Source organism: Trichomycterus rosablanca, chromosome 15, assembly GCF_030014385.1.
Source record: "Trichomycterus rosablanca isolate fTriRos1 chromosome 15, fTriRos1.hap1, whole genome shotgun sequence".
NCBI lineage: Eukaryota > Metazoa > Chordata > Actinopteri > Siluriformes > Trichomycteridae > Trichomycterus > Trichomycterus rosablanca.
The window spans coordinates 25,596,245-25,613,184 of record NC_086002.1 but is presented as its reverse complement, the minus strand read 5'-3'; the positions used below and the strand labels follow the sequence as shown (position 1 = coordinate 25,613,184).

The window sequence follows — 16,940 nt, the reverse complement described above, 5'->3', positions numbered from 1 at the left end:
TAAGTTTGTTTTATTAGGAATTTAAAGTCATGTTTTACACTTTGGTTACATTCATGACAGAAACGGTAGTTACTCCTTAGACAAGATTCATCAGTTCAATTCATCAATATCAATTAATTATCAATTAATTAATTAATATAAATTATATTAATATAATAAATAATTAATATCAAACAGTCATGGACAATTTAGTGTCTCCAATTCACCTCACTTACACACTTCTGGACTGTGGGAGGAAACACGGAGGAGCACCCGGAGGAAATCCACATGGATACAGGGAGAACATGCAAACTCCACACAGAAAGAACCCAGACCGCTCCACCTGGGAACTGAACACACACACATACATTATATATACATATACCTGACACTGTGCAAAGAGAAGATGCATCAAAATTAAATTGTAATGGTATGCTTCAAAGCTAACTAAAACATAAATCTCAATACTGGTCTGTCAAGCTAGATGTAGTGTTTGTCTAGTCTAGCAAAACAACCACTAACCAGTTTACAACTAGCCTACCTGCATGGTTATAAGGAAATGCTTGCAAACGTACTTACCTTCATATTTGTCAATGTAGCTGGTGTTGTACATTTAAAATCGTTCACCGTCAGACGAGGTTAATCTTGAAGACAACAAGTGTAAAAGAGAGAGCCACAATATCTGCTTGTTGACAACCGGCGTCTGAATACCGGAAGTTGATCTGTCCCGTACACGAGAACCCGGAAGTAAGGCGTGCATAGAGCCGGCCCTGACTCCGCCCCCAAACTGTCAAAACCACCCATTTGAAAACGCGAGCGCAAAATCTTCTCTCGCGCAGAAAGAGCAGCCGAGCGCAATTTGCTTTCGCGCGCGCGCACGCACAACAATGAAATCGAGCAGAAAAACAACATTCGAGAGTGAAAAAGACAGTTTGAGAGCGATTTTATGATCAGTGTGCACGCAATTCCTCTTTTTGTGCTCGCGAGAGGGATATTTACACACGCGAAATGTTAAAAGTTGCGCGCGATAGTTTTGACATTGATGTGACGCCATAGGCTCAGTGAGATTATGTGATAGAGAGAAAGTGAAAGGAGAAGAATAGGAGATGTGTATGTGTATGTATGGAATAGAAGCTGTTGGAAAAGAGTTGAGTAAAAGCCATTAAACTGTAAACAAGCCCGCCGCCTTTTCTACATCACGTTGGTGAGCCGCCAATACCGTTCGTTACATGGCGAAGAAATTTTCGATAACTACATGTTAGTTATAAACGCTACCGGAGATGCATGGCCAGATGCGAGACAACGTGCGGTTTTACTTCATTGTCTGGGTACGGAGGGACAGCGTTTGTTCTACACTCTGCCGGAGCAAGGTACGACATTTGCCGAGGCAATGACTGCTCTCGAGAAGCACTTTGTGCCGAAAGTAAACGTAGTGGCGTGCAGACACACTTTCAGACAGCGTGTTCAGCGAGCTGATGAAACTGCGTCTCAGTATGTGGCAGCTCTCAGAGCTTTAGCAGCACCGTGTGCTTTTGGGCAAATGGAAAGTGAGATGATACGTGACCAATTAATTTCTAACACTTATCTCAGTGCTGTACGAGACAAGTTATTACTGGAAGAAAATCTCACACTGGACAACGCTCAGACACTTGCATGCCAGGTAGAGGCAGCAGCTAAAAACGCCACATTGCTCTCTTCAGTTAAACCAGTTCACACTGCATCAGTACAGGCTGTTGGTGCAACAAATGCTCATTACAGAGGTAAAAGAGGACCACGTTCAGGTAAATTTCCAGCACAAAAACACGAGGCACAAGACCACCACAAACATACAAATACTAACCAGCAGCAACGTAAATGCTTTAGATGTGGATCTTCAAAACACCTGGCGAATGATAAAAACTGTCCAGCTGCTTCATGCAACAATTGTGGAAAAAAAGGACATTTCGCCAAGGTATGTAAATCAGCTGTAAGTGAAGTGAGGGAAGTTGTTGTTCCAGAGTTAGCCGTGCTCTACGTAGATGATGTTAGACATGTGGCAGCAGCATATGATAAGATCACCTGCACTGTTAATATTGAAGCACCATCAGGAAATTCCCATGCTTTAGAATTAATTGTAGATACTGGAGCTTCTGTATCTATTCTTCCAGAAGCATTGTACAAGCAGTATTTTGCTAATTGCTCACTCAGGGAACCTGAAGTCAAACTACTCACTTATGCTAGACAGGAGTTACCTGTGATTGGCTGTCTACCAGCAGTGGCTACCATAAACCCAGCTAGCACAATCATCTGGCCCAGTTCCCACTTTTCTATCGGCACAGTCGGCCGAGTGTCAGAATCGGCCAGAATCAGTGTAACCAGATCCGGCCCAGTTGTTACCACAGCCGGGTTTGGCTGGTGCTCGTAGAAACGCGTGCGCGCCGACGCTGGTTGTCCGGCTGTGGCCCAGCGTCCAGTCTCTGATTCAGCGCCGGCAGAACAGCGTCACCATAGCAACAGTGCGACGCGAGCCGTTGAAAAAGAGGAATCGTTCGTTCGTGTGAGGTAAATAAACGTTTAATCTTAACAACTTTTTACTTAGTAAAATGTAAGCAGAAAGTATATTAATGAGTTTTGGATTAAGATAGAGAGCAATTTGGAAATGGAAACTGTTAGGTAATGTTATCTAGTGAGTTTCAGGTTAACTGGTAGTCTGAACTGAAACACTTCAGGTAACGTTAGCTAAAAGGCTAACAGTTTCTAGCATTAGACAACAGCTGCTAAATAATTGAAGCTCATTGAATACCGTGGATAACGTTAACTTAAAAGCTACAATAAGCAACAAGAACAATACTACTACTACTACTACTACTAATAATAATAATAATACTACTACTACTACTAATAATAATAATAATAATAAAATAATAATAATAATAATAATACAATAATAAGCAACAGACAGAGGTGGAAAGTAACGAATTACATTTACTCGCGTTACTGTAATTAAGTAGTTTTTTGTGTACTTGTACTTTTTAAAGTAGATTTTACAACCAGTAATTTTACTTTTACTTAAGTATGTTTTATAAACGCTTTAAAGAAATCGCGTCTGGGAAACTGCTGCAGTAAATTCTGCGATGGGGAGTCGGATCTTTTGGCTCGGTTCCTTTTAAAGAGCCGTTCAAAAAAATGGCTCTTAATTCTTTTGTTCAGGCAGCGAGAGGCGCTACTGTAACTATAATACAGCCCCGATATTAATATCAATGATGAACAATCATCTAATTCAAACAACACTTGCATGAGAAAAAAAGATGTTGTCAAAAGTATACAAACTAGTGGTTATACAGTTTGAAAAAGTTTTATGGACTGGTCTGTACTAAAATGACACATTACACATCCCTAAATGTTTTAAATGTTGTATCATTTTTTTCTTTTAAATTTAAAAAAAATAAATAAAAAAAAAATATATATTGTGAGATTTATATCCACTTGTCACCCTCTCCTGTTAAAAAAGTAACGTTTACTCTGAGTACATTTTAAATTAGTTACTTTTTACTTGAGTAGATTTTTAGACTGGTAATTTTACTCATACTTAAGTAAAAATTCATAAAAGTAATACTTTTACTTGAGTACAATATTTTAGTACTTTTTCCACCTCTGGCAACAGACGACCTACCATCTCTGACTGCACATCCACAAGGTGGACCAACAAAGCAGGTGTGTATAATAGAGTGGACTGTAAGTGGACTAACTTTAAAAAGTCCAGCAACACTGCTGTGTGTGATCCTTTTAAACCAGCACAACACACACTAGCACACCACCACCACGTTAGTGTCACTGCAGTGCTGAGAATGATCCACCACCCATAATACTTCCTCTGAGGTGGTCCTGTAGAGGTCCTGACCAATTAAGAATAAGGTAAAAGGGGGCTAACAAAGTATGCAGAGGAAATGATGGATAACAGTCTGCAACTGTAGAGCTACTAAGCTACTATGGTTAGTGGAGCTGATAGAAAAAGAGTATACATACAAGGAGGTGGTTTTAATGTTATGGCTGATCATATATAATTTTATAACCCAAAGGCTGTCCCCTGTATTTTTTGTAGATATTCAAGTGTCCACTACCACCACTGAGCCACATTTGCTTATGTGTAGTCTTCACCATTGGCTTCCATTGCTCTTATTCACATCTCCGACATGAGTGAAAACTATGAACACTACTCTGCAGCATCTAACATCTGGCGTAGATCATCAGCCAAGGTCACAAAATTGCTACAAGCAGTCCAGGACGAGAAAAGACATATTTTGAACTCCTCTCAGTCTAATTGTTATACAGAGGTGAATGTTGAAATGGATGCCTCTTCAGGAGATAAAATGGAGGTTTCTGACCTAGATAAAATAGAGGATTCATCAGACAACAGCAATGAATTTGTTGGTTATCTTTTTGATGATAGTGAACATGATTTTAGTGATGAAGAGGATTCAGGTGCAAATGAAAAAACTGAGGAACATGAGGGTAAATGTCTGAAGACCTGTTTAGTTGACTGGGCACTTGAATTTGGTGTAACCCTAGTGGCACTAACAGCACTGCTTTCCATTTTGAGAATTCACCATCTAGATTTACCAAATGATGCCAGAACTCTTCTCAATACTAGGAGAAGTTACAACATTGAGAAGGTTGTTGGGGGCACTTTTCATTATTTTGGAATTTTGAATTATGTTTCTAGAATGTATGAAAGACTGTGGGACAAAATACCAGATCGGCACACACTGAAATTACAATTGAATTTTGATGGTCTTCCCCTCTTCAAATCTTCAGGTGAACAATTGTGGCCTATTTTAGGGTTATTTCAGGGTCTCATAATGAAACAACCCTTCTTGATAGCTGTTTTCAGTGGAATTTCCAAGCCAAATTCACTAGCTGCATACCTTAAGGATTTGGTAGACGAGATAAAAGTACTGAAATCAGGTTTCACAGTGAAAGGAAAGAGGTTGTTCCTTACTGTGACCTCAGTAATATGTGATGCTCCAGCCCGTGCCTTTATCAAGGGTATCAAATCTCACACTGGCTACGCTGGGTGTGATAAATGTGTTGTTCATGGTGAGCGTGTTAACTATAAGATGACCTTTCCAGAAATGAATTGCTCCTTAAGAACTGATGCTAGTTTTATTTTGCAGTCAGATGAGGACCATCATAAAGAAACATCCCCCCTTTGTGATACTGGAATTAGCATTGTTTCTGCATTCCCTCATGACTACATGCATCTTATCTGCTTAGGGGTAATGAGAAAATTACTTGAACTCTGGACAGGAAGTATAGGTCCACTAAAAAGCCGTTTGTCAGGTCATTTAACATCACAATTATCTAAAAAGCTTTGTGCTTTGTATGGGTACATTCCTGCAGAATTTGCAAGAAAGCCAAGAGCTGTTGAGGAGCAAAACAGATGGAAGGTCACTGAGTTTAGACAGTTTTTGCTATACACAGGACCAGTGGTTCTTATTGACATTTTGAATGAATCTGTATATCAGAATTTCATGCTGCTGTCAGTTGCAATGTCCATTCTTGCATCCCCCACCCCTAGTGGACAAATGTGTGATTTTGCTAAAACTCTCTTAGTAGCATTTGTTGAACATTTTAGCCAACATTATGGTAAGGAACATGTAGTTTATAATGTTCATGGTCTTATACACCTAAGTGACGATGTAAAGCTGCATGGAGAACTTGACTCCATCTCTGGGTTTCCATATGAAAATGATCTAGGACAGCTGAAGAAGTTAATTCGAAGACCTCAGTTAACATGTGCACAAATTGTAAGACGCAAATCAGAACTTGACTCTAATCTGAAAGTCATTCAAGACACATGTTATCCCCAGATGAAAAGAATCCCACTCCGGAGGTCCTCTACCACCCTCTGTAAATGGCCCAGTTCAAGAATTTAAGGAAATTTATTTTCCAAAATGTAAAATTGCAGTTTCAAGAGGGGATAACTGTGTCAAGGTAAATGACAGCATTGGTTTAGTCAGAACTATAATCTTATATGAGGAAGTGCCACATGTTGTTTATAATGCTTTTACTTCAGTGTCAAGCTTTTACACCTATCCAGTGGACTCAAGTGAGCTAGGAGTTTTCTGTCTTGGAGGTTTGTCAGCAGAGTTAGTTTGTGCCAAGGTTGATGAAAAAATTACAAAATACATTGTCATGCCAGTCACAGACAAACTTATTGGCATGCCAATACTTCATCTTACTTAAAGTTCTCAAACGTCAGACAATATGTAATAAAATGTACATACACAGAAAATTGAATTGTAAAACAATATAGTATTTTTTCTGATTATTTTCTCTTTTTGCATTCTGTTAGGGATTTAGTATTATATAATCCAATTTACTTTTGCTTTTCATTGTTTACATATTTAGTAGGTCATACATCAGAAAGTGATTAGTTAATATTAGCATGGTTTATTACCAAGGATCCTGATGTTATTTTTTGCACACCCTCTGTCTTTCTTGCAGACATCCATACCTTCTTTTTCTCCTGCACTCCTTTACACAGTTACAGTCCTTATTGTCCCCTTTTCTGTCTTTGTTTTGATTATTTTTCAAGGTTGGTGGTAGATGTTACACCTATATTATATGTATGTATATAGTATAGTATACAGTATGTATACTGTCATGTTAATGCATTGCTTTCTATTTACAGCAATAATTTTATGATTATATTAAATACATAATGAGTATTAAGTCTATGGTAATATTTGGTTTCATAAATGGAAGTTTTTTTTATTCTGTTTTGTGCATTTTATTCATGGTGTTCATGGCCTCATGGTTAACTGCAAAGTAATTTTCCGGTTGCTTCAGATTGTTTTAAAGAGTTTAAAATCCATAAAAACACACAAATAAGTGTAATGATTATTATTATTATTATTATTATTAATAATAATAATAATAATAATAATATTTATTTGCGTGTTATAACTAACATTTTAGGCATAACCATTTTCCATCTAGTTCTTAATCTGCTAAATATGAGTTTTTTGTGCATACAGTTTAGCTGTTCTCAGAGTTTCCTGAATCAGTGTGTAATTGTACCCAATAAAACATACAGTGGGGTTACTTCCTGCTTGGCCTTTCTTTTTGCCTCTACCTCCACCGGTGACCTTTGTTTACTGACACCCTTAGATCTACTGCAGGGTCCTCAGCACCCTTTAACGAGTATTTCAATTTACAGAAATTGATACACAAAAATACATAGAAATTGTATGTGATTAAAGCCTACTGTGACTAAAAGTTATAAGACTAGATGCTGATCTTCCAGCACAAGACAGCTCTCCTCCACTTTGCTAAATCATTTAGCCAAAGTGGACTTTGAATCTAAATTTACTGCATTTCAACATCTGAAAATAGATTAAGAATTATATTTTGGACAAATATTGTGTGTATAACACTAGGACGCTAGGAAGCAAATGTTGGTTTGGCATTTAGATTCATATTATCCAAGATTATTACATTATCTAAGTTGCGCTCCAAGTGAGTTTGGCCAGTAACTCACAATCATGTCAGATTTGTATCCCCTAGAGAACCCCTCTGCTACAGGTAAAAGAGTAATAATCTATGCCTGGGAATAAAATTCATGGAGGCATGCCATTAACCTGATATTGATGAATGTTTTCCTTTAATTGCTCCTTTCAGGTAATTGTTTGTTTCAATGTAGTATAAATCAGTTTCATGAATCAGACACAGACTAGTTCATAAGTTAATGAATTTGATAAATAAGGCCTATTATGTATAAAAATCTTTCCAGCCAAAAAAACATTATAGTAAGCAGTCAGTTTGTATCACGCCTAACTTCTGGTGTGATTATCTTTGTGCCCCATGCAGAATGTTTCACATCGTGGACTTTATTCATTCAAATGAAACAGAAATTGTGCCATCATCATGGGTTCATGATGGCATGAGTTATTGGTGTCCTTACAAGGATAGGCTTCGTTGTGACAGGGCAGTTATGCGGCAGGAGCCACCAGATCCATCATGGAATTGTTTTGATGTTATTATAAAATGCACTAAAGGTAAGACTGTGGATATTATTTGGCATGCTTTATCAAGTACACATCTGTGTAACCTTGTATTACCTTGTAAATAGTAAATTTTTTCCCCTTAACCATAAAATCTAAAGTTATCAAACTTATTCTACAGACACCTATGCCGAATGCAAGGCCAAAATGCCAAGAGCCCTGGTCAATGAGTCAGCAACGGAGTATGAAGATGACCGTCCTGCCTACCTAAAAAGGAAAGGAAGGTATTATCAAACAATTACGAAAGTAAGGGGATGGCTCAAGTTCAAGATTTCTTTGTTTGTGTTATGCACATTAAGTTCTTAGGAAATCTTAATCACTATAGCTAGTTGTTGTTACACAAAACATATTTAGCCATATTTCTGTAAAGTAGTATATTGGGCAGTTTCTCATGTGCTAAAAAGGTACTTTCTGTGTGGAGTCTGCATGTCCTTCCCCGTGTCTTTGTGGGTTTGTGTTCTTGTGTCATAATTGTTAAAAACCAATTATACTGTACTTTTTCAATCCAGGGGCAAAAACAGATACTGGCTTTCTGAGAGTGAGGAGGATGAAGAAGAAGGGTCCACTGTTAGGAAGAAACCTGCAGCTCTGCCACCAGCACCAAAAATAAGCACCCCAGAAAACATTTTCAGTGAACCTAGCCCAACACCACAATGCTCAGATGGCTTTATCACACTAAACGTAGACGCACTAGGCCTATTGGCTAGTCAACATCAAGCGTCCATGTCCACCACATCCCTGCAGCCCACATGTGACCGTAAGTGGTAAATCATTAATCAGTTCTTTCTTTTGGTTTCTTACAATAATACAGTAATAGCCTAAAAGCCTATTTTAAAAGGTGTGTGCATGCATGTGTGAAATGTAATGTAACAAATATTTAATAAATTAAATAAAATTGATCAATAATTAGTAAATAATTAGGAAAAATTTCAAGATGGCATTGTTAATTTTTATGTAAATATTTTAGAGCTCTAAATTGAGGCAGTGCTTTCACAGTCTTAAAAAATGTTTATCACTAGTTATTTTAACATGACAAAAACATTTAAAAAAAGTTTCAAAAGAAAGGCTGGTTTAAGCTAAGAAGGATCACATGAATGTAGTGGCAATTTTTCCACAATAATTCTGTTACAGAGGAAACATCTTGGTCCTTAAATCGATGAAGGGGAGAAGGCATGAAAGCCGACCCTTAGAAAGAAATATATACAGTGCCATACCTAAATATTTTCGGGTTTTTTTTGTTTGTTTATCACATTTTAAAGTGTAATGAGCAATTGAAATGGACTAAATTTATTTTTAAATGGTTGGCAACCATGAGATGTATGCATTTGCGACTCGGTTTTATAAGGCCTTAGTCGAAGAATCAGTGAAAACAAAGGAGAAAAACAGGGAGACAAAACTCCAAATAACTTAGAAAACAAAACATGAACAAGGCTAGTTTAGAAGACAAATGTATTTACAAGATAACATGACTCGAGGACTAACAAACACATCCATCACAAAACAATGCTGAACAAGGACAAAGTCACAAGAGGGGGTTTATAAAGATGAACAGACAAGTAGCTGGAAACATTAGGTTCTCATGGATAGTCAAGAGAACAGATTAGGGGGAGGAGCCAGGGTGGAGCAGGGAAAAAGGCAACAGGGAAGACTCGGCTTCATGAATAAAATTATTTTCACAATGTCAATGTGGAGGTGATCAGCACACCTTAATTAACACAGGGATATTTCCTAAAGGTGACTTCATTTAAAGCCACAGTTTCAAGTCTTCTTGAGATATCTTCTTAACAACTCTCTATATCTCTCTAACATCTGGATTTTGATATTTTGATTAAATATGCTTAGAACTATTTAACATTTTAATAGTTGCAGAACATGTACATTTTCTTTAGCATGCATTTTGGATGTAATTTAGCTAGATTACTTTTACACGACATTAAAAGATGTTACAGTCTAAATCTTGTCTGAATGAACATTTAAACGTCTAAGCATTCAAATTGCATTTTCTTCTACATTGTCTTCTGAATGTAGTGAATATCAATTCCTAACCAACAGGAATATGTTTTAAGTGATCTAATCACATTCTAATCACAGTATGTCTTGGCTGCTTTTTGCAAGTTTTTAGCAATACTTCGAGAGGTCCTTGTTGCATTGGAGACTATTAAACAACAAAATACAACAATTCTTCAGCTTCTCCATTCAAAAAATTCCTCAGGACTGCCCACATGTGAACCTCCAGATGTTGGGACAATTTCCTTGCCTCTTCAATCACTACAAGACCTAACAAGTTTGGAGCAGAGACTTTCCTCTGATCCTGAACTAAAGTAGAAACTGGTAAGCCTCTAACTTGTTTCATATATTATGCAATAAGTCATTAAGTAATACTTAAAACCAAAGTCATGTTAAACTTTAAAACCTAAAGCATCTGATGTGTAAACAAAAAATTATTACTGACCAAACATTTTGTTGATAAAGAGAAAATGTTACTGCATGGAATCAGATTGATAGATAGAAATCTGGAACCACCTAACCACTATATTGTCAAAAGTATTCACTCACTCATTCAAAATATTGAATTCAGGTGTTCCAATCACTGCTCAGCCATGGAAGCCCATTCCATAAAGCTCTCTACACACTGTTCTTGAGCTAATCTGAAGGCCACATGAAGTTTGGAAGTCTGTAGCGATTGACTCTGCAGAAAATCGGTGACCTCTGTGCACTATGTGCCTCAGCATCCGCTGACCCGCCCTGTCATTTTACGTGGCCTAACACTTTATGGCTGAGTTGCTGTCATTCCACTTTGTTATAATATTACTGACAGTCGACTGTGGGATATTTAGTAGTGAGGAAATTTCACCACTAGACTTGTTGCACAAGTGGCATCATGGTACCACGCTGGAATTCACTGAGCTCCTGAGAGCGACCCATTCTTTCACAAATGTGTGTAGAAGCAGTCTGCATGCCGAGGTGCTCGGTTTTATACACCTGTGGCCATGGAAGTGATTGAAACACCTGAATTCATGGGTGTTGGATGGGTGAATGGATTTTTTAAAATAAATTTATTGTATGTCAGTGCATTTAGCTGAGTGTGTAGTGTGTGGTAAGCTTAAGGACTTTTTACACTGAGACCGCACTTCATGGATGAAAAATCCAAGGGTTAGCTTGTTGACTAACTTATTTTTTAATCAAAAGTAGGTTTATTTGACTTTATTTATGTTTATTTAACCAGTGTCACAGTAAGGACATAAATGTTGGACAGACATAGAAAAATGAATTAAGTGGTTAATCAGTAACTGTATTTATTTAAGTAAATATGCTGAAATCATAGGTGTGGGACTTTGAAAGTATTTTGACCACATTATATGCCTGTTTATAGAGCAGACTGAATGTTGCAAAATATTTAAAGCATCATGCTGATGTTAAATTGCATTGGAGCCATTTCAGACCCATGACTTCATGCCTTTTCTGCTTTGCAGATTGCATTCCTAGGCCTGGCAGGAGGGATGTCAACTAAAGAGAGTGTTTGGAGAATAATGGCCAAAGTTCTCACAAACTCTTTGGCCAAAACCATCAACTGGCGTGGTGCAAACAATAAACAAAAAATGGAGAGCCTTATCATAAAGAAGGTTATTCTCAGTAAGTAAACTACTGATGATTCAGTAAGGACCGTGTTTTGATTCTCAATCCTGATATGCAGACTCCACTTTTCTGCACATTTTGGCATTCATGGATCTCAGTATACTTGATTCATCTAATTACATTTTGAAATTTTGTTAGAAAAGAAAAATCAAAGATGTGCAGAGAAGCGGAAATCCAGGAACAGCATTATCATACAATCTCAGATGTATCTAATGTTGTAGACAGCAAATAGACAGCATAAAACAAGTTACAGTACTTTTGGTGCTTATAATTACAAAGAGAACTGAAAGAACTAGAGGACCTAGGATTTTACCTTAATAATATTTTAAACACAAGATTTGTGTCAACCTCAAAAAAATAACTCGCATCAAAGCAGCAGTGCTGTAGCACAGTGGTTTTCAAACCAGTCCTCAGGGCACCCAGATGGTCCTTGTTTTTGTTTCAACCTAACTTACAGTGCATAAGGATGGAGCAAAAATGTGGACTGTCTGCAGGCCCCTGGGGACCAGTTTGAAGACCAGTCAGTTGTGTTGAGAATCGATACTGGCCCAAATAATATCTGCTTACATAGATAGATATGAGGATGACAGATAGTGCTTTTGCAACAACTAGACTACAACCTGCAATTTAAGTAGGCTGCAGCTTGTCAAAGTTGCTATAAACAGTAGGTCATTTGAGCCTAAGGCCATTTGAAGGTACTGTTATTTATTTTTTTATTACAATACAAATGTTTATGTAAAGACTTTATACTTGTTAGTATACTTGTTATACTTGAGTTTTCTCTCTGACATTGCAGTAAACATGAACAGTAAGTAGATTAATAAAATTTGCAAATTCATTGGCCTGTAAAAGATCAGCACCATGCACCATGTTCATAAACTCAGACATGAATGTGAATTAGACAGACACTGAGCTGAAATAAATGGTAGACTTCCATCTGGTAGATAGGGCTATTAGATGTACAGAATAACATAAACAGAATGTCTCTAAATAGCTAACAAAAAATACAGAATCTAAACTGCAAAGATTTTCTATTTTAGGTTATTTACTGCAATAAACTAGCAGATTTACTAAAACTTAATAATAGGCTTTCAGTCTGTTAATCCCTATCCCAACCCCTATACTTCTGCAGGTGCAGTGAGACAAAATTCATTCTGCAGCAAAGCAGTCGATGAAGAAATAGAAAAATATATAAAAAGATGGCTGCAACTCGCAGGAGACCGAGATGGCGGCAGAAAAAAAAGACTGGAAAAAGCAAGACCAAACGAAATGTGAAGAACTGTACATCTTATGTATAGTACTATTATGTATGTATAGCATAGTATAAATGTTTCCTATATTTTGTATGTTGTAAGTTTTCTATGTTTGCTTTTATTCATTCATTCATTCATTCTCTTATCCGCTTATCCTGTTCAGGGTCGCGGGGAAAGCGGGCGTTATTAGTTCGCGTAGTTCTATTAGTTACATAGTAGATGTAGTAGTAGTAGTAGTATGTTTAGTAGTATTGTGTATGCGTAGTCTAGTATTTATATTTACAATATTGTTCACTTTTATAATTATTATTTTTATATGTAATTATATGTTATTTTGTATATATATATATATATATATATATATATATATAATATTCATATAGTCATTTTGGTTCACTTTTATAATTGGTCATATTTATACTACTTGCTGCAATCATCTTAATAAAATACTTTCTGCTGCACAATCTGTAGTTAATCTGTAGTATAAATGTACTATTTTATCTATGAGGATGTGAAAGGAGAAGAAAACGGTAAATAAATGGTATCGTAGTGTTTTGGGGGCGATTCCGGCCCAGTTATGGGAGAGTCGGTGGAGATCTGGCATCTGGATTTGGGTCAGTGTATTTGGCCCCATTCTGGGCAGTCATTCAAAAAGAGTCAGAGCCGACACGGGCTGCCGGCACTGAACCAGATGCGGCAGACTCGGCTGACAGGAGCTGCGCCGGAAGTGGGCCACAATTACAAGGCTAGCTGGGTAAACATAATTATTTTTTATTTTATTTAAAAGAGCAAGTAGATGTAGACTACTAGGTAACTTAGTTGACAGGTAACATAGTTGACAATTTCCCTATTTTGACCCATAACTTCAGTGGTAGACTTTGCCTGGCTGACCACATGTCATTTCTTGAACAGAATAATGTCTAATTTGAATATACATTTGAATTAAAATTATTAAAAAAATTTTAACCATAACAATGTATGTAACATAGTTGACGGTCAATTAATATACTCATTGACAATGTTCTATTATAGATAAAATATTTTTTTAAATAAGAGAACATTCACCACAGTTTCTTCAATATGCCCTCTACAGAGAAAAATGATATCATGTAATGCTGGTCACATAGTTTTAGAACAAACCATTTTTGAGTTGCTGAGTGGAGTTCTGTTAGTAACATAGTTGACAGAACTTTTGCGGACAATAATAAATAAATATATTTAAAAGAGAAACTCAATTTAAAAAATATTATTTTTCTTTAGTATTTAAACTATTGAAATAAATAAAAAAATAGATGTTGTTGCCCTTAATAATTTTATTCATTATTTTGAAACCAAGGCATCCTCAACTTAAAAAACGGACACAGCAAAAACTGTTCATTTAGGAACATCATGACAAATTTCAAGCTAAATGAAGCATAGGATGCACATAATGTTTTTGTGATATTACAACATGTTTTCCATTAATAGGTAAAATATGACATTTTTAAAGAAAATAGTTAGAATACATATAATTATTATCATTGGACATGGAATGTACCCCAAATTATAGAATGACTCATGTGTTTCGTGTCTGTAGACCCTTGGGAAGTGTGAAAAATAAGCATTTGGGCCTTCACTACTGTATGCTGCTTATGGGACCCCACTCAAGTATTCAATATATTGCAAATGGGATGACTTTTCACTGTCCAAAAGCTGTATATTTGTCATGCCTTTATTATATTGGAAATGGGATAAGTTTATTTTTATTTTTATTTGGTCCAAAACCAGTATAATATGACCAAAACCCTTAGAGATTTTTTGGTCCAATTTTTTTCTTTGTTTCTCTGATCTTTTTCAAACTTGCACCATAGGTTGGGGAGGTGGAGACTTAGAGAGGAACGCAGATTTGGAAGTCCTACCTCGCTCCAAACCTGAGATCTGACATTCCCAATTCCAATATATCGCATAGGTAAAAAATATACTGGTTTTGGACACTGCAATTCGGACCATTAAGCCATGGATAGTGACTGAGGGACATGTGTAGTATGTAATATATACAGTGTATCACAAAAGTGAGTACACCCCTCACATTTCTGCAGATATTTAAGTATATCTTTTCATGGGACAACACTGACAAAATGACACTTTGACACAATGAAAAGTAGTCTGTGTGCAGCTTATATAACAGTGTAAATTTATTCTTCCCTCAAAATAACTCAATATACAGCCATTAATGTCTAAACCACCGGCAACAAAAGTGAGTACACCCCTAAGAGACTACACCCCTAAATGTCCAAATTGAGCACTGCTTGTCATTTTCCCTCCAAAATGTCATGTGATTTGTTAGTGTTACTAGGTCTCAGGTGTGCATAGGGAGCAGGTGTGTTCAATTTAGTAGTACAGCTCTCACACTCTCTCATACTGGTCACTGAAAGTTCCAACATGGCACCTCATGGCAAAGAACTCTCTGAGGATCTTAAAAGACGAATTTGTTGCGCTACATGAAGATGGCCAAGGCTACAAGAAGATTGCCAACACCCTGAAACTGAGCTGCAGCACAGTGGCCAAGATCATCCAGCGTTTTAAAAGAGCAGAGTCCACTCAAAACAGACCTCGCGTTGGTCGTCCAAAAAAGCTGAGTGCACGTGCTTAGCGTCACATCCAACTGCTGTCTTTGAAAGATAGGCGCAGGAGTGCTGTCAGCATTGCTGCAGAGATTGAAAAGGTGGGGGGTCAGCCTGTCAGTGCTCAGACCATACGCCGCACACTACATCAAATTGGTCTGCATGGCTGTCACCCCAGAAGGAAGCCTCTTCTGAAGTCTCTACACAAGAAAGCCCGCAAACAGTTTGCTGAAGACATGTCAACAAAGGACATGGATTACTGGAACCATGTCCTATGGTCTGATGAGACCAAGATTAATTTGTTTGGTTCAGATGGTCTCAAGCATGTGTGGCGGCAATCAGGTGAGGAGTACAAAGATAAGTGTGTCATGCCTACAGTCAAGCATGGTGGTGGGGATGCCATGGTCTGGGGCTGCATGAGTGCAGCAGGTGTTGGGGAGTTACATTTCATTGAGGGACACATGAACTCCAATATGTACTGTGAAATACCGAGCAGAGCATGATCCCCTCCCTCCGGAAACTGGGTCGCAGGGCAGTGTTCCAGCATGATAATGACCCCAAACACACCTCTAAGACGACCACTGCTTTATTGAAGAGGCTGAGGGTAAAGGTGATGGACTGGCCAAGCATGTCTCCAGACCTAAACCCAATAGAACATCTTTGGGGCATCCTCAAGCGGAAGGTGGAGGAGCGCAAAGTCTCGAACATCCGCCAGCTCCGTGATGTCGTCATGGAGGAGTGGAAAAGCATTCCAGTGGCAACCTGTGAAGCTCTGGTAAACTCCATGCCCAGGAGAGTTAAGGCAGTTCTGGGAAATAATGGTGGCCACACAAAATATTGACACTTCAGGAACTTTCACTAAGGGGTGTACTCACTTTTGTTGCCGGTGGTTTAGACATTAATGGCTGTATATTGAGTTATTTTGAGGGAAGAATAAATTTACACTGTTATATAAGCTGCACACAGACTACTTTTCATTGTGTCAAAGTGTCATTTTGTCAGTGTTGTCCCATGAAAAGATATACTTAAATATCTGCAGAAATGTGAGGGGTGTACTCACTTTTGTGATACACTGTATATATATATATATATATATATATATATATATATATATATATATATATATATAATCAGTGGCGGCTGCTGGTCTTTCAAAGAGGGGAAGCTCATTGTAGGCTTATATCATAAAATTTGTCAATTTATTTATATATAAATGTATAAATTCTCCCCTTTGTTAGTTTTCAAGAAAATGGCATGAAATGGGTTGCAGTTTGTCTTCCGACTTCACTCGCAAAATCCGTGATGGTACTGAAGCTCCCAGCGACAGCTGTCAATCAAAACGGGATTCAGCCTTTCGACGGATCCTCCAATCATCTTGCAGAAGCTCAGCGTCCAGACCCGCCCACAGCTCATTCACCCCCAGA

The 16,940-nt window shown here is 37.5% G+C and overlaps 1 protein-coding gene across 1 annotated transcript; it reads left to right on the top strand.

Moving 5' to 3' along the window:
* Positions 1-7,831: 7,831 nt before the first annotated feature.
* LOC134328420 (uncharacterized) lies at positions 7,832-13,338 on the top strand. Its single transcript, XM_063009516.1, has 5 exons — positions 7,832-8,018; positions 8,146-8,270; positions 8,534-8,557; positions 11,498-11,657; positions 12,793-13,338. The coding sequence occupies exons 1-5, from the start codon at positions 7,832-7,834 to the stop codon at positions 12,933-12,935; spliced, it is 639 nt and encodes a 212-aa protein (XP_062865586.1). The 3' UTR covers positions 12,936-13,338.
* Positions 13,339-16,940: the final 3,602 nt, after the last annotated feature.

What these genes read in the sequence shown, in the direction of transcription:
- LOC134328420 (XM_063009516.1), top strand. Translation starts at nt 7,832, where the DNA reads ATGTTTCACATCGTGGACTTTATTCATTCAAATGAAACAGAAATTGTG. An exon ending in ATTATCAAACAATTACGAAA is followed by an intron (nt 8,271 to 8,533) that starts GTAAGGGGATGG and finishes TTTTCAATCCAG; the next exon opens with GGGCAAAAACAGATACTGGC. An exon ending in AAAAACAGATACTGGCTTTC is followed by an intron (nt 8,558 to 11,497) that starts TGAGAGTGAGGA and finishes TCTGCTTTGCAG; the next exon opens with ATTGCATTCCTAGGCCTGGC.